Source organism: Phoenix dactylifera, chromosome 3 (assembly GCF_009389715.1).
Source record: "Phoenix dactylifera cultivar Barhee BC4 chromosome 3, palm_55x_up_171113_PBpolish2nd_filt_p, whole genome shotgun sequence".
NCBI classification, from domain to species: domain Eukaryota; kingdom Viridiplantae; phylum Streptophyta; class Magnoliopsida; order Arecales; family Arecaceae; genus Phoenix; species Phoenix dactylifera.
The window spans coordinates 9,908,444-9,932,214 of NC_052394.1; the positions used below are offsets into that span (position 1 = coordinate 9,908,444).

Here is a 23,771-nt window from a genome sequence, read left to right on the forward strand (position 1 = left end):
GTACCGGTACCGGTACCCACCGATACTGGTACGGTACGCCCGATACCGACTGGTATCGACCGGTATTGTATACCATGATCAAAAGGGTCAAGAGGTCTCAACTGGAAGTCGAATTGGATTGAGCATGGTCAAGGATCCAACCCGACCCATTGCCACCCTTAGTCATGGTCATAGGCAACAAAAATTCCATCATCATGTCACCCTGAGCAATAATAACTTGTGATATTTTTTGTTTTAGATATATTTTTTTTAATTATTTAAAGAATTAGCAGAGAGATCTATTATAGAATTAGAGAGTTGAAAATCAAATACAGATGGCCCTTTGTTTTGAATGGAAGAGAGGAAGGAAATGAGAGTTACAGAAGAAAGTTTCGTTTTATCTCCCAAATATATGAGATTAGTTTTTTCTTTTTGAAAAATAGAGTTGATAGGTATATGGTGGAGATTGGAATATGGGATTTCCATTTCTGTACTTGGGCAAGAATGTTTTTTTTTTTTTTTTGTTATGATAAAACTGCTTTGAAGTTTAAGAGTGAGAACTCTTTACAAGAAGAAAGAGCAAGGGGAGGGACCAGAGAATGGAAACCAGAGCTTTTACCTTAATTTTTTTCAAAAAATTATCCTAACTAAGAATTCTACTATGTTCAATTGCTCATGAAGATATTGCATGGCTTTTCAAAAAGAGATAGGATCATGGAGTGTTCGATGAAGATGGAATTTTCTTTTCTGTTGAATTAAAAAGTGGAAGTAGGGCTTTTCTTTTTTTTTTCTGATATATATTGAGAACACCCTCAATTAATTAATTTCAAGAAGATCGCTTAATTATTAATTGACAACTCATCAAGCCACATTAGCTGTCCCATATTTCTGTTATTTAAAGATATAAATAATAGTTTCTAATATTTATTAATTTATTATTTTAATAAAAATATGTGCATGAAATGGTTTGTATTTATATATTGAATATATAAAGTTAGCTCCAAAAGACCCCATAATTCACTAGGTGGACAACTAATCATCTCATGTGTAAAACAATAATAATAATAATAATCTATACAATACATTAAAGGAAAGCCGATGGTGTCCCAAAACGATAAATGCCAGAATGGGGTTTGCTTAGGTGTCGGCATCAAAGGATTCTGTGTGTGGTCATCCATCTATTTGATTCGGAGTTTAGAAAGAGTCCGATGCTGTGATGTTCCACTGTAGGAGAGAGTCCTCATTCCCTCACACACAAAAAAAAAAAAAGAAAAAAAGGAAAAAAAGGAGAGACTTTTCCGTGAAAAAAGAGTTTAGACAAATAGCAGAAAAATTAAGAGGAATTAAAATGCGCCAGGCTCCGAACCTCACGAGTTAAAAAAGGGGTAAATAATAATTTTAAAACCAGTCTTCCGACTTCTGGGCTGGTTTGGTTTCTTGTGGACCAAGGCCTGAAATATGGAATATAGCAAATAGGCTATGAACACAAGCCGAGGGAAAGAGGTCTCGCCGCCATTGCTTTTTGCCGCCATGGCTCCATAACTTGAAGAGGAGACGAATGAGAGGAACCCTCGCCCGCTCGACGAGGGCAATATCGCCCTTCTCAAAGCCTACACACGCCTGCCCCACCCCCTCCAGTCTCCCCTCGAATCGTCGTCTTCAGATCCAAATCAGTCGGCCTGGAACCCTAGATTTTTTTTTCTTTTTGTCCTTTTTAATTTTCCTAGTATTGTTCTATAGAGGTAGAAATCGAGCATTTGTTTGGAAATCCTGTAAAAATTGAAACTTTATCTGTTGCGTATAATTTTTCCGGTATTTCCTTTTCAATTCTTGCTTATAATGCCTCTGGCTGCTCAAATCTTTACTGATTTTGGTCTAAGTTCGGTTCGATTTGCTATCCTATTTTTTGAATCTTTTGTTCCCCTTTGTTGCACGGATTTTGTTGTTGGGATATGGGTTGAATATATTTCATGGATCTGCAATATCATCAATTGAAAATTGAATTGTTGTGTTGTTCTTTGATGACAGGGTCTAGGACCTTATTCAGCTAGTATCAGGAAAGTAGAGAAGGAAATTAAGGAGATGACGAAGAAAGTCAATGATCTTTGTGGTAGATGGTGGTGATATATATGTTAGAGCATGCTTTCTTATATTATTTTTTAGCTTTAGTTCCATAATTTTGGAGATCATACACATTAGAGTACGTTGAAGGAAATATAGATATTGTGCAACAACCCTAGTCCCTAATCTTTGATTGGCAATACTTAGAATAGTAATTATCAGACCAAGGTTTTCAATGTCTAGATTGTTTGTTTTGTTTTGGAAGCCATGCAAATCTTCTAGGATGGATGCTTTATTTGTATTATTTTTTAAAACTATAAACATGCACCTCTTTTACCTTTAAATATGATAATTCCTTTTGGTTGAACAAGACACAACATGTCGAAGTCCAGAGTAATTTATTTAAGCTGCTAATGTTTCTACTGATTGTATCAGACTGTAAATCCCTAGCAATGCTCTCATAGTTTTCTAAATTGCCGCTAACCTGATTATTGAACTAGTTTTAGAAAATATTCTTCTTGTTTATCAATACTTTGATGGCTGTCATTCTTGAATATAGGATCAGAAAGTGATTGGGTTGTAATTATTTGACCAAATTTGAAGAAAATAAAGGTATAAAGAGATACAAATCAAGTCCATAAACAGTAAAAGTGTCAATTCTCAAGTTGCAGAGCCAAATATATAACTACAAGAAAAACATGAAGATCCAGCATGCCTAAGGGAATTGTCCCTGTTATCAAAGCTATAGCCGCCAACTATTTTGCAAGAACTTTGCTGGATAAATCTCATATTCTCACTTTCTAAATACGGACGAGATCCAAATTCTTTTAGCAAAACTATTTTGTATATGATAACTCATATAATACCCATCACTTACAAAATGTGATAGTAAGGCTAGTTGAAAGTTTCACCAGGCTCTTTCTTCTTTCCTGCCAAGGATTTTGTATATGATAACTCATTATTACAAAATTCTTTATGTAATAATGGGTTCCTAGATTTTCTTACCTTTAACAGGCCCAAGTATTGGTCATTCCATCGTCCTTTCTGAAAATTTCCCCATTGGGCTGTTTCTGTTCCCAAGTTTCTTTCAGCGAATCTTCCTCTTTTCCTTCTTGACAGTTTTTTTGGTACAACTAAGCATTTAAAATGATTTAAACCTCTGTTGCCTCTCTAAAACAAGATCCAGAAACATGTAGAAAAAGGGGATGCATAACTGCATGCATACTTGATCATGTACAAGAGTGATGAGCATGTAAAGAAACAACACAGTTCAAAAAAAGGGAAGAAGAAACTAATAAACATAAGGAGCGTGTAGCAGTACAATCAGAAGATATATGGTGGAAGCCCTTCATAAATATTAAAATTGAGGTAATTTAATCTATATTGCCAATGTTTTCCATCCTCGTGTACCTATATATGAAGGCATTGCAAAAACCCTTAAAAACCTAACCTCATGTATCAACCATTGCTTCTAAAACCAAGGTTCAAAGCTGGGTCCCAATTTTCGTTTTAGCCAAACATTTGGCAATCTTGTTATTTTGGCTCTTGTTCCGATTATTTTGATTGAAACTGATGGAAGATGGAGAACTGTAAAATAGAATTAATAAAGATAATAAATAAATAGCAGATAAATTAAGTCAAGAAAATAAAATGGTAATCATTTTAAGGAATTCTTCTGCATGATGTAATATTAAAACCATGCGAGAGTGTAATATATCATACTACTACTTGTTGGTACTTTAATATATGAAATGCCTATGAAGTTTAAGTGATAGGATAGCAAACTCATGTAAAAAGGTTTTACTTTTTTTTAAATATCTTCCAATGTACCATTGCTATGCTTATAAATCTTCTCAAACCTCATAAAGTCTAAGTTTAATGTAAAGAAAATGTTGTCTGGCATTTGCAAAAATATAGAAATATAAGACAATTAGCATAGATAATTTTGTAGACTTAATATGGCTTTGTATGTTAGTTTTAGCATAAAATCCCAAAACCATTTCTGGTACTGGACTAATTCCAACCAAACTGAAGCATTCCATATTTGTTTTTGGAGTTTTGATCAAAACCTTAAACCATGTGGTCAACTGTGAGGACCCGTGCGGGCGTGTGTTTAGTCCCACATCGGTTATTCGCTAGGTAGATCTTGGGTACTTATACAGGATCAAGGAACCCAAATAATACCTTCCGACTAGCCATTTTGGGTGAGATCCTGAGTTGTTACAAATGGTATCAGAGCGGACCCGGCCCATAACCTATGTGGACTAGGGGACACTGCAGCACGGATCTATTGGGGCTGACTACGGGCCAATCGTGGTGTTTGTGATTAGATTTGAATAGATATGAACCCTTAGCCTGACGAGGACGTCAGGGTTTGAACGGGGGGAGTATGTGAGGACCCGTGCGGGCGTGTGTTTAGTCCCACATCGGTTATTCGCTAGGTAGATCTTGGGTACTTATACAGGATCAAGGAACCCAAATAATACCTTCCGACTAGCCATTTTGGGTGAGATCCTGAGTTGTTACATCAACTATCCTATTCTCCGGAGTTCTAACTTAATCAAACAAAAAAATGACTAGATCATATTGATTCTAAGAAGCAACTTTGGCAATTGAACCTTCCATATTGGAAACATATCCCCATTTTCTTGGAGAAATTCCTAGGTTAAAGTTATCATTTGAAATGAAAAGTATGACCGCAAAGGTAATTGTCACCTAGGCTGAAATTAAGAGCCAAGACTTAAAGTGGGTTTTGTCATTATAGACATATTGTGTAGAACATGGATCATTAGATGTAAAACTTGATAGAATTTGAATAAGGTAAGTGGAGTGAAATGCAGTTGTTATTGCTAAATGCTGCTTGTTCTAGGCTTTTTAGTGAAAATTAAATTTAAAATTAAATGGCTGGATTTTTGCATGGCCGGTGTTTAAAGAAACAACTATTTTTTTCTATTTGTAAGAGTGTGAAAGGGATGAATTCATTTAAATGGGCTTTTCAGAATCGTGCACCATCATATATGAGAAAATATCCCTATTTTTAGGTCTCTAATGCCTGTTTTCTTCAATCAAATGTCAGGAATCAAAGAGTCTGACACTGGTTTAGCTGCACCAAGCCAGTGGGATTTAGTTTCTGATAAGCAAATGATGCAAGAAGAGCAACCTCTAGAGGTATATCTTTTTAATCTTTTATTAAACAGATATCTGAAGATATGTGTTTGTGCATCACATACACACACACACATGCACGCATAGCGAGAGAGATGCTGGCATGCACACACTGATACATGTGAATTTTTAGCTTGATGTTTGCTCTTTCAGATTATTCAAATTCTAAGTTAGATTTTCATCTCTTGAAAGGCCGCTAGGTGCACGGAGATTGTAAATCCAAACACAAAAGATGCTAAATATGTGATAAATGTAAAGCAAATTGCCAAGGTATATTCTCTGATTTTAATTGAAATTCTTGATTGCATAGGTCTGATTTATTCTATAGAACCTCAATTGAGAAGACTGAAGTTGATTTCTTCACTGTGTACAGTTTGTGGTTGGCTTGGGTGACAAAGTCTCTCCAACTGATATTGAGGAAGGCATGCGTGTAGGGTAAGGCTATAGATTTGTTCACTTGATAGCTCCTTAGCACTTACTGGAGAATTGTTTACCCAATTTATTTATAGCTAGTTTTAGTTGAGGAACATTATTAATCCTTTATATCTGTCTGTAATATATTATTATTTGACTATTTTTAGTTGGATTCTCCACAAGAAATTTAAAAAAAAAATCACTTGCCCATCGAAACAGATAATCTCATTTCCTCTCACTTACAGAGGCCGTAATGAGCCCCACATGTGTGGAAGAGGACGCAATCTTTGGCATTACAGGAGGGACGCGCTCTCTAGTCTAGGAAATATTGTCCTTCTTTTCCAGAGCTTGGTGCTGAATCTTGGTCCCCATATATGGAATTTTCTTTGGAGTTGCACATGGTGATTTTGATGTCTTAAAGGGGAAGCAAGTTATTTAAGAGGAAGATTCTAGCAATGATTCACTTAATTAAATCCACATAAAAGGTTGGATGATAAACAGGAGGTGATTGTAGTAGAAGTCAATTATGTAGATTTGCAGACATATTTTGATAATGCGACAAGGCAGGAATAAATCGCAAACAGAAACAAAAAGAAAGAAAAGTATTCTACTATGATACGGTTGTGCTGTTCAAAAGAAGTGCCAAGACAATACATAGAACCACAATAAGATTTTAAAAAGAGGATATTTCAGCATACAAAGTGGAAAATTGGAAAGAAGCTAAAGACTTAAACTATTAAAATTATGTAACTTATGTTTTTTCCATTCTTTTGTTTGTTCTGTTTTGTGTTTAGGGTGTTCAAATTTTGAAGCTACTTAGGCTTTTTTCTTAATAAGGGACATGCTGTGGAGATTTGTTTAAAGGATAATTTGATACATCAGCTTTTTCAAAAGTTGAGTTGGAGGCTTTTGGTTTCAACACTGCGAGGGAAGTTTTTCCTGCCATAATTCATGTGCAATTAGCAGTTGGTATTTTATGGCACCATTTTTTAGATTGGAGTAAAGTTTAGAAGGTTGAAATTGATGCATCACGTGGTAATGGTGCCTGATGGTGGTTATAATGTTACCTACTTCTGTGATGTCCTTACACTCGTTAGTGATGGAGACCATATATTTTAAATATTAGACTAAGTTAATTTGCAGATAAAAATCTTGTTTATGATCATGTAATATCTAGAGATAACTTTGTGATACTTTTTGGGTCTTGCTAGTTTGTTTAGGTCTAACTCCTATATGATCGCAACTATGTTGTTGTCTAGCCTTCACAGCTTGCACATTGCAGGACTTAAATTGGGGGGATTAACTTGTCCTTCTTTAATTTTTGGATTTAAATATCATAAACAACTTGATATGAGTGCGATCAGAACTCTGCATTCGGGCACGTACTTGGGTGGAGTAATACCAGGATGGATGGCCGACTCCCTAAGAAGTCCTTGTATTGCACTGATTTCAAAAATTTTCCCAAAAATTAGGATGCACAGATTGTAGGTGCTTGATATTTATATATTTGTGGAAGTTTGATTATCACTAGTATTGCTCCAACTAACCTGAAGGAACCTTCTTAGGATGGACATTGCTGCCTTGAACTCGCATCTTCTAACATTATAGATGCTCATGCTGTTGAATAAAGTTGAGACTTGAGACTATACTATTTAAATTTTTCTTATTTTTGTTCAACATTGGATGCATCTATTTTTTATGAATATCTCAAGATAGATAAAAAATCTAGCGAATATATGCATATGTCAATTGGAAAGAGAGTAATTTAGATGAGCCATTAATTATTCATCTTTATTTATTTAAATAAAGAGAGTAAAATATACTATATATAATGGTCTCACGAGATGACTCATCCCCCAAGCAACACCACCATGTGCTTCGGTTGGATTCTGAGTGCGGATGCATTGAATGCTTTTCTTTTTGTTTCTTAGAGACTTTCTTCTCTGATTTTTCAAAGAAACATGATGTTAATGTGAACTGCGGGCTTGCCCCAATGGTTAGCAACCTGAGGTCTGGATTTTTTTTTGGGAGAAACTGGGGACATATGGAGAGCGGAAGTAGAACAATATCCATCTCAACTACTAAGTTTCACTCTAGGAAACCAATGCATACTGGGAGACTAGATGCTCAGAAAATCCATGGTAACCATTTTCCATTTTTCCCTAAACTTTCTAGCGTAGACTTAAGAAAGGGTAGGAGATCAAAGAGATGGCCAAAAGGATGATTTAGTCAAAAACCAAAATCCAAATCCCTCTCCTTTGTGTGTGTGTGTGGGGGGGGGGGGATGTACTTGTGGGTGCCGTGAATTTGAATGGATGGTGGCAGAGAATTTGAATGGATGGTTAGAGATTAAGATTCTGGAGAGTTCTAATAATCATAGGGTTTAAAATGATATCAAGTATCATGATAAGATAGGCTCCAAGATGCTAACATGGATTGTTGTAAAGGATGGTTTAGATTAGTTCTAAGAAAACACACCTTAATCCAATGGTTGAATTCAAATTTAAAAGGAGGACCTGGCTGGATTTATGAATTCTATAATTGGAACAAAATTTGGTTGCACTTGGAGGCTCAGATAAACTTATCAATTGGTCAAGTTTAGGGTGCAAAATTTCCATTGAGCTGAAATTTTAAGATAGTGAAGAAGATTTACAAAGGAACGGATTTACTAGGTTTGGAGCTAGTTTGACTCTTTTGACCAAAAAATAGAATAACATGAGTGGGCCTACCTCCCTTTTCTGAAAAAGCCTAAAATAATTGTATAATAAAAAAATAACTATTTAATTGTTCACATTATTGTTCACCACAAACAAAGTTAATACTTTTAGTTGATATAAAAATTTGAATTTAAATAAATTTGTTCTACTCATGCGAATATCAAATAATAGGCACCATTCTTTTAGGTGATATAAAAGTTTGAATTCATATAAATATCTGTTGCTGGAAATTAGACCCGGGGGCAATCTTCGGTCGAGGGAGAGGGAGCAGCGGGTCACCACGGCGGGGCGGCGACCGGTCGGCGGGCGGCGTCCTCCGTCTGGGGTGGCCGGAGAGAGGGAGCAGGAGGTCCTCACGGTGGGGCGGCGATCCGTCAGCGGGCGGCGTCCTCCGTCTGGGCGCCTGCAGACAAACCGGTGGCCGGGTTTTCCGGCGCCGGCCCTCCGACGCTCAAGTCAGGGAGGGGGCAAATAGTGTAAAGAGGAGGTAAATAATGTCTGTAGAGTGCGTAAATTTTCCAACCCCCTCCTGAGAGGCCAAGGCTCCCTTTTATAGGCGGGGGTCGGTTTACCTGTGATGTAACGGGGCGAAGCCGTAGTACGGCTCGGCATGTTGTTCAGGTCGGCGCATGGTCAGGCGAATCATTGCACTGATGTCGGCGGTGAGGGCGTCGTACGACCCGAACTAGCACGCTACCAGGCGAATTATTGCATTGGTGTCGGAGGTATGGCCGAGATCAGAGACTTATCATAGTCGACTAGACTCTGCTGGGCTGATTTGCCGTGGAGAGCTGAGAGTCCGTAGATGACAGGAGCCATACGCATTAAATGTGGAGTAAGCCGGAGATCCGCATTAATTGTAGAGTAGGCTGGAGATCCGCATTAATTGTGGAGTAAGCCGGAGATCCGCATTAAATGTGGAGTAAGCCGGAGATCCGCATAAAATGTGGAGTAAGCCGGAGATCCGCATTAATTGTGGAGTGAACTGGAGGTTTTCAGTGGCCATGCGCAATAAATGCCGGAGGGGCGTCAGGGTATGGTCCTCGGTAGGACCTCGGAGGAGTACGGCCGTAGTAGGTGGCTGACAAGGGTAGACCTTGAGCATCAGGATTTTCCTGGGTCGGAGGTATCGAGGTCGGATGTCTTGAGGTCGGACGCTCCGAGGTCGAACGCCGACTCCGGCTATCCAGGGTCGGCGATTGTGCGGCTTCTTAGGGGCATTCGTGTCATTTGGGGGGAAAAATCTTATTCCCCCAACACTACCCCCCGACTTCCGAGTTCGAGTGGCTTGTGGGCTCGGACGTAGGAAGTAAAGTCTATCATTGAAGTTGGGGGGGCGAATCTCGTCCGCGCCCTCGCGTTTCTCGGAGTTTTTATGGCGAGATCTGCGCCCTTGGGCGTTTCGAGGTTGCTTTATTCAGCGAACTTATGGTGGAGCTCGTATCCTTACGTTTCTCGGAGCGGATGTAACGGGGGTGGCGTCTCTTGGATCGCCAAGATCGCTTCGTGCGGCGGACCCATGATGAGGGTCCTCGGGCTCAACGAGGCGGCGCCTCGACCCCGTAATCGAGACTCCCCGCTCATTAATGAGTGTGCCGTTACGGGCTTCAAAACAGACACGCGGCATGACCTAAGGTCGGACGCTTTCGATCTCGTATTACTGGATCATAGATCTGGGGAGGTGGAGGCTATATCAGGGCTCCACGTGTCCCAGATCTTATTAAATAAGGGGAGCGGGGGTGGCGGCCCGCTCGTTCTTCAAGACGATTTGATTCTGCGGACCCATGATGAGGCCCCGAGATCCGATGGACAACGCTTCGATTTCGTACCCGATTTTATTGATCCGGAGTGAATGCGGTGCCTCGGCCTCCGAGGTCGCCACGTGGCGCCATCCGGTCGGGAGATGGGAACCGACCCTGTGATCCGGGCCGTCAGGGGGTCTATATAAACCCCTCGAGTTTGCCCTAAAGGTGTTATTTGGCTGCCTCTTATTTTGTTGTCTTTTCCTTTGCTTCCTTCCTCAACCGAACCTCGCCGTCGGCGCCCGGGAGCGGATTCCGGCGATGTCCAGTAGGTCCCTACCCTGTGATTGCTAGGGTTCCTCTTCTCTGTTTCCTCCCAGTTTTCATCCTCTTGCTTTTAATTTTATTTCGCTCTCCCGTGAGATGGGTCTCGGTCCGGAGGAGGTAGGGTCGAGTCTGTCAGAGGAGGAGTTGGAGTTGATCCGCTCCCGTTTCTTCTTCCAGCCCGGGTTTCGTCTCGAAACTGGCGGGGCCGGAAGACAGGGTGACTCAGTCGCCCCCAGGTTCGGATCGCGGTCTACCGCGAGACGCTCTGGGCTGGCCTGCGGTTTCCCGTTCAATGAGTTCGTGAACAACCTGCTGGCCGAGAGTACCAGCTTGTCCCGGCGCAGTTGGCTCCGAGCTTCGTGGAGGGACCATAATCGGGTTCTTGTCCCTGTGCCTCGGGCACGGGATCCCGGTCTCAGTAGGTCTTTTCCGCCGGTGTTTTCTGTTGAAGAAGAACCCGGCGGACGCAGGGTGGCTATACTTCGCCTTTCGGGGGCGGTTATGTCACTCTTCCAGGGCGCCCCTTCCTCGATTCATGAGTGGAAGGGAAGTTTTTCTTCCTGGCGTCCGAGGTGCCTTGGGGGTTCGACCCGAGGTGGGGACACCCTCGGCTGAAAGGCCCTCAAACAGGCTCTCCGAGCCCTCGGGGAGAGAGCTGAGGACCTTGGACTCTTTGCGAGCCCTCGGGAGGGGCAACGACCTGACCGAGCTCCTACGGGAGGACGCCCCTGGCGAGCGTGGGTCTGAGCTCGGCGCGCCCCTGAGGGGTAAGGGTAGTTATATTACTTCCTTTCCTTGTCCTTCATTTTTACTGCCACTGGTCTGGACACTTGGTGAAATTTTTGTTTCAGATATTCTCCGTATGCCGACCAGCAACACATCACTTTTTTTCCGCCTGAGGAGGCGAGAGGCCGAGGGCCCAGGAGGAGCTAGGCCCCAGCCTCGGAAGAGGGCGAGGTCGGCCGGCGCTTCCACGTCGGCCGGGAACGAGTGGCCCCGAGCGGGGCCTCTACAGCCGACCCGAGGCGGGCGCGGGTCGTCAGTGACGCGGGCCCATCGGCCCTCCTTGCCCTGCCCCCTTTGCCCAGCGGGGGAGGTCGTCCATGATCGGCCGCAGCGCCCGGGCCCGAGCTGACCCGAGGGCCCCGAGGCGAGCGGCTCCGGACCTCGGGCTCGGGCATGCCGGGGGCCCTTCCGGGCTTTCCGGGAGGAGTCAGTCGAGCCGGACTCCCCTATTTCCGAGGGGGAGCTCGGCCTTTCACGACGCCGAGGTCGCACGCTCCGTGCTTCGGCGTGCGATGCTTCCAGCGGACCGGGCCGAGTTCCGGAACATTTCACTGGAGGAGGTCGTTGACAGTGCTTACTGCAACACCGCCCGGGTAAGCTTTCTTCTTAATTTCCTTGAGTTATTAGCGAACTTGCGTGCTTTTCGACTTACGATCATCTCTGTTTCTTTCTTTGCAGCATATTCACGAGCTCGACGCCTTGGTGTTTATCGCCCAAGGGTGTCAAGAGGAGGCCTGGCGGCTCGGCCGGCAGTTGGAGCCGGCCAAGAAGAGAGTCGCCGAGCTGGAGGCGGCGTTGGCCGAGGCTCGGCGAGAGGCCACCGAGGCCGAGCGCCTTGCTATGGCGGGGGCGCTTGAGGAGGAAAGGGCTGCTCACGCCCTGACCCGGTCGGCCATGCGCGGTTCAGAGGCGCGCTTGAGGGAGATCCAGTCCGAGGTCGCGGCTCTCAAATATGAGGACGGGGTTTTCCGCCTCCGAATCGAGCAGCTTGAGGCCGAGAGAGGAGGGCACTCGAGCGAGCTGAACATGCCGTGGACTCTTCAAGGAGTCGCAAAGAGTCCGCGACATGTTAGAGGAGGAGACGGTCGACGGGTTCCTCCGGGGTTTTGAGAACTTCCGGCTGCAGGTGACCGGCCGGTACTTGCCGCCCAGTACGACTTTCGACGGTCCGTCCGAGGATGAACCTGGGCTACGGGTCCGACACGGGAAGGACATTCTGCCATTTTGACATCCGAGGCAGGATGTACGAACAAGACCCCGCCGAGCCTTCGACGAGGGCGGGCGATGCGGACGGCCGTCCCGGAGGCGGCTCCGGCGAGCCCGAGACGGACGGCGTCCCGGAGGCGCTCGCCGAGGCCCCTGCCCCCGACCCCGAGCCTGTGCCGGCTAAGATCCCGAGGTCATCACTGTGCCAGACGACCCCCCGGATGTTGCTGCCGCCGCCTAAGACTTGGTGTCTATATATATATTTTTTCTTTTCCATTGTATCCGAGGTCGGCTCTTGAATGGCCGACCTCCAATTTTGTAATTGGCCTTCCGGCCCTTTGTCAATGAAAAAAATAATTTTGTCATTCTGTGGTCGTCTTTTCTTTTCTTGTCGTGAATGAGGCTATAGCCTTAGCTAACCGCCTCGACGACCTCTAACTTTGTATTTTAGTTTTCGGGCTGCTTAACGAAGTCGCCCTTTTTCCCGGACTATATCTTGGCCTTCTCGGATTCCAGTCATTTCGACCAAAGGGAGCTCCGAGCTTAGGTTTCTAGAAAATTTCTCTAAGTCCTATAACTCGGATCTTAGAGTCGCGGGAGTCGTCACGTTTGGCCTTTAGGGAAATCCCAAAGGCATCGAGGTCGGGCCTTAGCCCTTCAAGTAGGACCGGACTTAGGTCTGTACGTGCCGCTATTCGGGGAGTCTAGTCGGGTTTCCGAACTCAACTCCGGACCCCTCGTAGGGAGCGCCGGGCTAATAGTCGAATTATCGCCGAAGGTTTTCACTTATCGTTCTCGGGACTCTGCTGAGATTTCGGTGAGCAAGGCTGGGATTTTTAAAGATTGCCTTGGTGTCTGTGTTTAGCTGGTACACTCGCGGCTGGGACCACTTTCTCAGCTAAACATCGGAGTCTACGTATGGGGGCCGAATTGGGCCCTAATTTATGAAGGCTTTGTACAAGTTGAAACTTGGCGAGTGGAGCATGCACAATGTAGTTCAGAGATCGGTCTTAAGCCGACCTGTTGGAGTAGCCCGGCTTTGGGGCGAGATAAGACTCCAACGTTGGATGAGATTCCGCTTAGCAATATGTAGATAAAATTTGACAAGGAGGGCGTCGAGTTAGATGTACCTCTTGCATTCTCAAGAGTTGTGCTTCACATGGCGGAGTAGGCTGGCTTCCCTTCCTCGTCGGACCTCCGGAGTCATTTTTGACTTGTAAGGGGGCTCGGGCTTCTCACGGACCCGACGACACCCGCCGGAGTTGAGAGGATCTGGGGAGGCTTTATTGATTTGTAGCTCTTTTCGAGGTCGAGGGAGCTTGAGACCCTACGGTCGGACCTCGGGGCGCCCCAATCTTGGTCGAGGATCTTGCGTCAGGTTGGCGGGTCTGTGGGCGCTCTACCGAAGTAGGGTGCGCGCGTAGCTCAGTGGCAGAGCTCTGCTCCAGAAAGTATTGTCCGCTTCGGGGATCGGGGATCGTCGACCGCTCCCGAGGGTCCACTTGTGTGCGCCCCGGGTGGAACCACCCTTTCCACCCTCACGGCTTTGTCCAGAAAGTATTGTCCGCTTCGGGGATCGGGGATCGTCGACCGCTCCCGGGGGTCCACTTTGTGGCGCCCCGGGTGGAACCACCCTTTCCACCCCTCACGGCTTTGTCCAGAAAGTATTGTCCGCTTCGGGGATCGGGGATCGTCGACGCTTCTCGGGGGTCCACTTTGTGGCGCCCCGGGTGGAACCACCCTTTCCACCCCTCACGGCTTCTTCCCGAGGTCGAGGGAGTCTGGTTCTCTGCGGTCGACCCTCGGGGCATCCCGGACCTTAGTCGAGGGATCGGGGATCGGGGGATCGTCGACCGCTCCCGGGGGGTCCACTTTGTGGCGCCGGCCCGGGTGAACCACCCTTTCCACCCCTCACGGCTTCTTTCCCGAGGTCGAGGGAGTCTGGTTCTCTACGGTCGACCCTCGGGGCATCCCGACCTTAGTCGAGGATCGGGGATCGGGGATCGTCGACCGCTCTCGGAGGTTCACTTTTGTGGCGCCCCGGGTGGAACCACCCTTTCCACCCCTCACGCTTTCGTTCAGAAAGTATTGTCCGCTTCGGGGATCGTCGACCGCTCCCGGGGGTCCACTTTGTGGCGCCCCGGGTGGAACCACCCTTTCCACCCCTCACGGCTTCTTTCCGAGGTCGAGGGAGTCTGGTTCTCTACGGTCGACCCTCGGGGCATCCCGACCTTAGTCGAGGGATCGGGGATCGGGGATCGTCGACCGCTCCCGGGGTACACTTTGTGGCGCCCCGGTGGAACACCCTTTCCACCCCTCAGGGCTTCTTCTCCGAGGTCGAGGGAGTCTGGTTCTCTACGGTCGACCCTCGGGGCATCCCGACCTTAGTCGAGGGATCGGGGATCGGGGATCGTCGACCGCTCCCGGGGTCCACTTTGTGGCGCCCCGGTGGAACCACCCTTTACACCCCTCACGGCTTCGTCCAGAAAGTATTGTCGCTTCGGGGATCGGGGATCGTCGACCGCTCCCGGGGGTCCACTTTGTGGCGCCCCGGGTGGAACCACCCTTTCCACCCCTCACGGCTTTGTCCAGAAAGTATTGTCCGCTTCGGGGATCGGTCGAACCGCTCCCGGGGGTCCACTTTATGGCGCCCCAGGTGGAACACCCTTTCCACCCCTCACGGCTTGTCCAGAAAGTATTGTCCGCTCGGGATCGGGGATCGTCGACCGCTCCCGGGGTCCACTTGTGGCGCCCCGGGTGGAACCACCCTTTCCACCCCTCACGGCTTCTTCCCGAGGTCGAGGGAGTCTGGTTCTCTACGGTCGACCCTCGGGGCATCCCGACCTTAGTCGAGGGATCGTTCGTCAGGTCGGCGGGTCTGGGCACGCTCTACCGACCTGCGACGCTTCCCGGGGTCGAGGGAGTCTGGTTCTCTACGGTCGACCCTCGGGGCATCCCGACCTTAGTCGAGGGATCTTGCGCCAAGCCGATGTTTCATCGTCCTGCGATACTTCTCGAGGTCGAGGGAGTTTGGGACTCTACGGTCGAGCCTCGAGGCATCCCGATTTTGGCCGGGAATCTGAGGATCACAGACGACCCAACATTAGAAGAGAATTACAGTCATCAAATGAGAGAATTATTTGCAAAAAGGAACTGAGTCCATTGTCCTGATTGTCTTGAACCCCTAGGGGTTTCATTGGTAGTACATTCGTAGATTCTCGGAGTTCCAGCTTCGCGGGATCAGAGTCCCCTCCAGGGACTTCAATTTGTACGCCCCTGGTCGTTGTACCCGGGCGATTTGATACGGCCCTTCCCAATTTGGGGCGAGCTTTCCTTGCTCGGTCGGTTGAGAAGCCTCGGCTCTCCTGAGGACGAGGTCCCCTACTTTGAAGAGCTTGGGCTTGACTCTGGAGTTGTAGTATTGGGCCGTTCGCTGTTGGTATCTTGCCATGCGGACCCGGGCGACCTCTCGTGTCTCTTCGACGAGGTCCAAGTTGCTCCTGAGCTGGGAGGAATTGGTGTCGGGGTCGTAATGCTCCACCCTTGGAGAAGGCAGGCCGATCTCCAACGGGATGACGGCCTCAGTGCCGTATGCTAGGTTGAAGGGGGTCTCTCTCCGTGGGCAGTCGGAACGTGGTCCGGTACGCCCAAAGGACATTGTACAAGTCCTCGACCCACTGTCCTTTGGACCGATCAAGCCTAGCCTTGAGTCCCTGCAAAATAGTGCGGTTAGTTACCTCAGTTTCCCCGTTTGTCTGGGGTGAGCAACCGAGGTGAAGCGGTGATCAATGCCGAGCTCAGAGCAAAATTCCTGAAATGAACATTGTCAAATTGTCGACCATTGTCGGATATAAGGATACGGGGTAGTCCGAATCTGCAGATTATGGACTTCCACACGAAGTCCCGCATCTTTTGCTCGGTGATCCGGGCGACGGGTTCGGCCTCGACCCATTTGGTGAAGTAGTCGATGGAGACGACCAGGAACTTTCTTTGTCCGGAGGCAGGGGAAAGGGCCCCAGGATGTCGATCCCCCATTGGGCAAACGGCCAGGGGGCGATGATAGAAGTCAGCAGGGCCGAAGGTCGGCGCTGGATATTGGCGTTTCGCTGGCACCGATCGCATTTCCGGACGAAATCCGTCGCATCCTTCTGGAGTGTGGGCCAGTAATATCCTTGCCGCAGGATCTTATGGGCCAGTGCCCGACCCCCATGTGATTTCCGCAGATCCCTTCATGGACCTCTCGGAGGGCATAGTCCGCCTCGGAGGGGCGGAGGCATCTGAGAAGGGGAGAAGTAAATGATCCGATAAAGTCTATTCTCGTACAAGACATACCGGGGGCTTGGCGCTTGATTCGGCGAGCCTCCGTCTCGTCTGAGAGGTAAGGTCCCGTCTTGGAGGTAGCAGACGAGCCCATCGATCCAGCTTGGCTCGGAGTCGATGCACATGGTGGGCTCGGGTTCCTCCGTGCTGGGGATCTGAAGATACTCGAGCGTTGTTCCCTTGGGAAGCTCGCTCATGCGGGAGGTTGCCAATTTGGACAGCTGGTCTGCCCTGAAGTTTTCCGCTCTGGAATGTACTGAATATTGAAAGAATTCAGGGCAGACGTAAGTTCCCGCACCTTTTGGAGATACTTTTGCATGGATGGCTCTTTAGCTTCAAAGTCTCCTTGGATCTGGTTCACTACCAGCTGGGAGTCGCTGAAGGCCGTCAGGTCTTCCACTTTCAGTTCTTTCGCCAGCTTGAGCCCGGCGATGAGAGCCTCATACTCGGCCTCGTTGTTCGAGGCCGGGAATTCGAGGCGCAAGGCTTGCTCGGCCACCACTCCGTCTGGACTGGTGAGGATGAGTCCGGCTCCGCTACCCCCCGAGGTTGAAGACCCGTCCGAGTGCAGGACCCATGGCTGCCTCGGGGCTTCCTCCGCGGATACGGGTGGCAACTCGGGGTCGTCCGGCAGGGTACACTCCACGATGAAGTCGGCGAGTATTTGGGCCTTGATAGCCGGCCTGGGCCGATACTCGAGGTCAAATTCCCCGAGCTCAACCGCCCATTTGGCGATCCTCCCCGCACGATCCGACCTTTGCAATATTTGCTTCATAGGCTGGTCGGTCAATATAGCTATTGTGTGGGCTTGGAAGTAAGGCCTGAGTCTCCGAGCCGAGATGATGAGAGCGAAGATGGTCTTCTCAAGTTTAGAATATCGGGTCTCAGCATCCCTGAGAACCCGGCTGGTGTAATAGACCGGCTTTTGGAGCTTGTCCTCTTCCCGGACGAGGACTGAGCTCACTGCGGCGGGGAGACGGCCAGGTATAGATAAAGACCTCGCCCTTCTGGGGCTTGGTGAGCAGCGGGGGAGAGGCCAGAAGGCTCCGGAGCTCTTCAAAGGCTCGCTGGCATTCTTCTGACCACCGGAAGTCTTTCGGCCGTTTGAGGCTTTTGAAGAAAGGGAGGCAGCGCTCGGCTGACCGAGAGACGAACCTTCCCAAGGCGGCAACTCGCCCTGCGAGCCGCTGCACCTCCTTAACTGTCTTCGGAGGCGACATCTCTTGCAGTGCCCGGATTTTCTCCGGGTTGGCTTCAATTCCGCGCTGGGTCACTATGAAACCCAGGAACTTGCCCGAGGTGACCCCGAACGCACATTTCGCCGGGTTGAGCTTCATTTTGTATCTTCTGAGCTTGGCGAATGTCTCGTCGAGATCGGCTATGTGGTGTTCCGCCGCTCGGCTTTTCACCAGCATGTCGTCCACGTAGACTTCCATATTTCGGCCGATCTGGTCTTTGAAAATTTGGCTGACCAGTCTCTGATAGGTGGCCCCAGCGTTTTTCAGGCCAAAGGGCATCACCTTGTAGCAGTAGGTGCCCTTGTCGGTGATGAAGGCCGTCTTCTCCTCGTCTTCTGGCGCCATTCGGATTTGATTGTACCCTGAAAAGGCGTCCATAAAAGTTAGCAGTTGGTGCCCTGAAGTAGAGTCGACGAGCTGGTCGATGCTTGGAGGGGAAGCTGTCTTTCGGGCAGGCCTTGTTCAGGTCGGTGTAGTCCACGCACATACGCCATTTCCCGTTGGCCTTCTTTACGAGGACTACGTTGGCGAGCCAGTCCGGGTAGGAGACCTCCCGGATGAAGCCGGCTCCGAGGAGTTTGTCCACCTCCTCGGCCGCAGCACGTTGCCGTTCCGGGGCGGAGCCCCTTTTCTTCTGCTTTACAGGCCTGCTGGTTGGCCTCACCTGGAGTCGGTGAACCATGACCTCAGGGTCAATTCCCGGCACGTCCGCAGGCGACCAGGCGAAGACGTCAGCATTGTCCCGCAGGAAGCTGACGAGGCGATCCCTCTCGCGGGCGCCGAGGCCGGAGCCGACCTGCACGGTTAGCTCGGAAAATTTTCTTTTAGTGGAACTTGAACAAGAAGCTCACCGGGCTCTACTTGCTTCTTCCAGAGGGTGTCCCTCGCATCGAGGGTTTCTATGGGCAATGAAGGGCCCGTTGGCTGAATTGTCGCCTCGGTCGGTTGCTTTACTCCGTGGGCCGCCGTGTAGCATTGCTTGGCGACCAGCTGGTCTCCGGACCTCGCCTACTCCTTGGCCGGTGGGGAACCGCATGAGCAGGTGGGTTGAAACTACGGCTCGAAGGGCATTCAGCCCTGGCCGCCCAAGGATGGCGTTGTAGACCGGGCAGTCGGACCACCAGGAAGTCCGTCCTCACAGTGCTCTCCCGGGGGCGAGGCCAACTGTGACAAGGAAGCTGGTCTCACCTTCGACCGGGACCGAATCTCCGGTGAACCCGACCAGCGGGGCTTGATCCTCCGGAGATGTCCTTCTGTCAACCCCATTTTTTGGTAGGCATGATAATACAAAATGTTGGCTGAGCTTCCATTGTCAACTAGGACACGCTTTACATCAAACTTATTTACAATCATTGAGATGACCACAGCGTCATCGTGAGGGGTCTCGACCCCTTCTAAGTCCTCGTCCGAGAACGAGATGACTTCATCAGTGCGTGGGCGTTTCGGGGGTGCTCCCGGGGCGGCTGCTCCTGCGAGGCCCTTCCAATCATGTTGATGGTGCCGGCAATGGGCCTGTTGTCGTCCGGATTTTCGGTTGGTGTTCTCCGCCGGCCTCCTTTCCTCGCCGGTTTCTCACGAACCGGTTGAGTACTCCTCGACGGATGAGTGCTTCTATCTCGTCCCGGAGCTGGAAGCAGTCCTCCGTGTCGTGCCCACGGTCTCGGTGGAAGCGACAGTACTTCCTGGGATTACGGGGAAATCCCGTGTCTCGCATAGGCGCGGGGGTCGGAAGAAGTCCCGACCCTCGATTTCCATCAGGATCTCGGCCCGGGGCGTTGACGGGTGTATAGTTCTCGTACTCCCGGGTACGTCCGAGGCCGTGGGGACCTCGGTCGAGGAGGGGTCCTCTGCTGAGGTCGCCCTCTGCTGACGGGCGGGCTCCTCAGTCTGGGGAGATTCTTCTCATGGGGATCGGCTCCTTTGTCGGCCGCGCTCCTCGCGGCGCTTCTTCTGCTTCTTAGAGGCGGGCTCAATTGCTCCCCGCCTAGAGGCGACTGCCTCCTCGGCCTTGGCATACTTCCGGGCCCGGGCCAACATTTCGGTGAAGTCGGCCGGGAAGCTCTTCTCGATGGAGAAGAGGAATCGGTAGGAGCGAACCCCAGTCTTCAGAGCCGACATGGCTATCGACTGGTCTAGCTCGCGAACCTCCCATGTGGCGGCGGTGAAGCGGTCCAGGTATTCCTTGAGGGACTCCCCCTCTTTCTGTTTGATGTCGAGGAGGGAGTCTGACGTCCGTCGCTGGCGCCGGCTGGCAGCAAAGTTGGTGGCGAACTGCCTGCCGAGTTGCTCAAAAGAGGACACCGTGTTCGGCTTCAGTCCAGAAAACCAAAGCCGAGCGGTCCCTCGGAGGGTTGCTGGGAAGGCTTTGCAAAGTATGGCCTTCGAGGACCCTTGTAGGGCCATGAGGGCCCGATAGCTCTCCAAGTGGTCGAGAGGGTCGGTGATTCCGCTGTAGGGCTCCACCTGAGGCATTTTGAACCTGCGGGAACCGGCTCATCCTCGATCTGGCAGGAGAAGGGGGACTTGGTAGTGAACTCAAAGTCTCCCTTGCCTCGCCTTCTTGCTGTGGAGCGCGCAATTTGGCGCTCCAGTGCTCAACTTTCTGTCGAGCTCCCCCCCGCGGATTGTGCCGTGGTTTGCGCCGGCTCACGGCGGTCCGGGGCTGACTCAGCCTCAGAAGGCTGGAGTCTTCTGTTGAGATCTTCCCCCGGTAGCTCTCTCTGGGGGAAGTCCGTTCTTCGTTATTGGCTCTGGAGGAGCCATGTAAATTCTGGCCGGGGAGAACCGGGCCGTTGGGAGAAATTCCGGCGGGACCTGGGCCCGCGGGGGAAGCGTTGGTAAAGCTTCCTCGCGTCGCAGGCCCTGAACGGCGGCGGCCAGGGCCTGGACTTGCTGTACTAAGGCGTTGAACTGTTCCGGCTGGACCTGAGGAACTGGGTCAGCCGGAGTTGGAGAATTCTGGACGGAGCGTCCAGGACTTTGCGGGGGACGCCGGGAGACGTTGGAGGCTCCCTTACTTCTCAACTTCATGACTGCTACTCGGGCCCTTCCTCTAGCGCCAACTGTTGCTGGAAATTGGACCCGGGGGCAATCTTCGGTCGAGGGAGAGGGAGCTGCGGGTCACCACGGCGGGGCGGCGACCAGTCGGCGGGCGGCGTCCTCCGTCTGGGGTGGCCGGAGAGAGGGAGCAGGGGTCCTCACGGGGGGCGGCGATCCGTCAGCGGGCGGCGTCCTCCGTCTGGGTGCCTGCAGAAACCGGTGGCCGGGTTTTCCGGCGCCGGCCCTCCGACGCTCAAGTCAGGGAGGGGGCAATAGTGTAAGGAGGAGAATACAGTGCTTGTAGGGCGGAATTTCCAACCCCCTCCTGAGAAGCCAAGGCTCCCTTTTATAGGGGGTCGGTTTACCTGTGATGTAACAGGGCGAGGCCATAGTACGGCTCGGCATGTGGCTCAGGTCGGCGCACGGTCAGGCGAATCATTGCTGATGTCGGCGGTGAGGGCGTCGTACGACCCGAACCAGTACGCTACCAGGCGAATCATTGCATTGGTGTCGGAGGTATGGCCGAGATCAGAGACTTATCATTGACCAGACTCTGCTGGGCTAACTTGCCGTGGAGAGCTGAGAGTCCGTAGATGACAGGAGCATGCAAATGTGGAGTAAGCCGGAGATCCGCATTAATTGTGGAGTAAGCCGGAGATCCGCATTAATGTGGAGTAAGCCGGAGATCCGCATTAATGTGGAGTAAGCCGGAGATCCGCATTAATGTGGAGTAAGCCGGAGATCCGCATTAATTGTGGAGTGAACTGGAGGTTTCAGTGGCCATGCGCAATAAATGCCAGGGGCATCAGGTATGGTCCTCGTAGGATCTCGGAGGAGTACGGCCGTAGTAGGTGGCTGACAAGGGTAGACCTTGAGCATCAGGATTTCCTGGTCGGAGGTATCGAGGTAGGATGTCTTGAGGTCGGACGCTCCGAGGTCGGACGCCGACTCCGGCTATCCAGGGTCGGCGATTGTGCGGCTTCTTAGGGGCATTCGTGTCATTTGGGGGAAAAATCTTATTCCCCCAACAATATCATTTCTCTATTCATGCATACCTCATATAATAAGCATCATTCTTGCCATAAAATAGTTATTATAGCAAAATAACAATGGATAACATCTGTTACTTATTCATCACATGTCCAGATTATCTCCCGTCGATAATCTAAGTCTAGCAAAATAAAATTATAGAATTTATTAGATTAATAATTACAGAGTCGGATTCTAATTTGAAAAAACACCCGATATCAATCCAGATCTAAACAAATTAGGTCAAGATATCATGAGGTCGGGTACGGATCTTCGAATAAACACCAGCCTAAAAAACCTAATCATTCCAAGATTCAAACTCAGTGGTTCCTAGTAAGACCCACCCCACGGTGATTTGCTCGATTGCTTCCCCTTCGCGCTCGCCGGGCGGCCTCCTCTGCTTCCCCTCCGGCCAATATCCCCACTGCCGGTGAGCGTCGCTTTTCCACGCGCCACCGCCGGCAAGTGCCCCTCTTCCCTTCCCCTATCACCTCATCGCCTCGCCGGATTCGAAACTCGAATTCGAGGAGGAAGCGATTTAGGTTTGGTCTCCTCGTCGTCTTTTTGCTAACTTGTCCAAGAGGAGATGCCATCATTTCCTAACGATGTCTCCTCTCAGAGCCAGAAGAGCGGCAGAAAGCTCGCTAGGGAGACCACAAAGACTAGGGCAAGCTCTAGCGAGGATGAAATTTCTTTTATATTGTATAAGTCTTGAATCTGTTGAAAGAACTTTCCTTCTTACCTCGTCTTTGTTTATTATAGTATAAATGAAAAAAAAAGAAAAAATTCATTTCTTGTGCTATGAGGCTGTTGTTTAATGGACACATTCGGTTTCCACTTCAGGAGACAACGGATTTTAGAGCAGAGAAAATCATTGCCTATTGCATTCAGGTATCTTCTTGTCTTGAAATTAACACAAGAGGAAAAAGGGAGCTTTTTTTTTGTTGGGGGATTCATTCACTTGGGATTTTGCTTCTTTTAGCTAATTGACTTTGCTAATAATTTTGTTCTAATTGTTGGTTGTTTCAGTTGAGAGAGGATCGTGGATGAAGTGAAGAAGAATGAACACTTAATAATTGTGGGGGAAACTGGAAGCGGAAAGACCACCCGTGAGTTTTGTTTTGTCTTATCCTTCTCATTGCTATAGTACATATTTTTGTCTTTTTACAGTTCACATGCTAATTTTCTTTTATCATATGTGGCATTTTTTCAGCGTTTGCAAGACTAAAGACTACACAATTTCTTTGCAAAACATATTATCTACAGACATGGTGAGCTACATCTAGTGTCCTGATGAGGAATGAAAATTGTAAGCCATCTGAGAAGAAGCTGAGGCTGTCTCTATGCTAATGTTATAACCCCACACATTTTGCATCACTATATGATCACACCTATTAGTTAGGTTGTACTTTCCAATTTGCATCGTGACCATCTCTGACATAACATGGTATTGAACATGAAATTGTAGAAGTTCATGCTTGCTTCCATAATTATTGCAGAATTGCCACAGTTTTTATATAATGCCTGGATTTTGCAAAGATGGAAAAGTTATTGGCATCACTCTCAACCACGGCGGGTTGCAGCTGTCACTGTTGCTAAACGTTGTGGCGGAAGAATGTAATGTTGAATTAGGACACAAGGTTGGGTATTCAATTAGATTTGAAGATGTCACATCCAGCTCTACAAGGATTAAGTACATGACAGATGGATTGCCTATTAAGGTAATCATGCTTGTTGAACCTTTTAAT

At 49.0% G+C, this 23,771-nt stretch overlaps 1 protein-coding gene across 1 annotated transcript; it reads left to right on the plus strand.

Moving 5' to 3' along the window:
* Nucleotides 1-931: 931 nt before the first annotated feature.
* Nucleotides 932-23,056, plus strand: LOC120110072 (26S proteasome regulatory subunit 7-like). Its single transcript, XM_039124018.1, has 6 exons — nt 932-2,089; nt 5,117-5,208; nt 5,398-5,475; nt 5,579-5,640; nt 22,867-22,914; nt 23,053-23,056. The coding sequence occupies exons 1-6, from the start codon at nt 2,062-2,064 to the stop codon at nt 23,054-23,056; spliced, it is 312 nt and encodes a 103-aa protein (XP_038979946.1). The 5' UTR covers nt 932-2,061.
* Nucleotides 23,057-23,771: the final 715 nt, after the last annotated feature.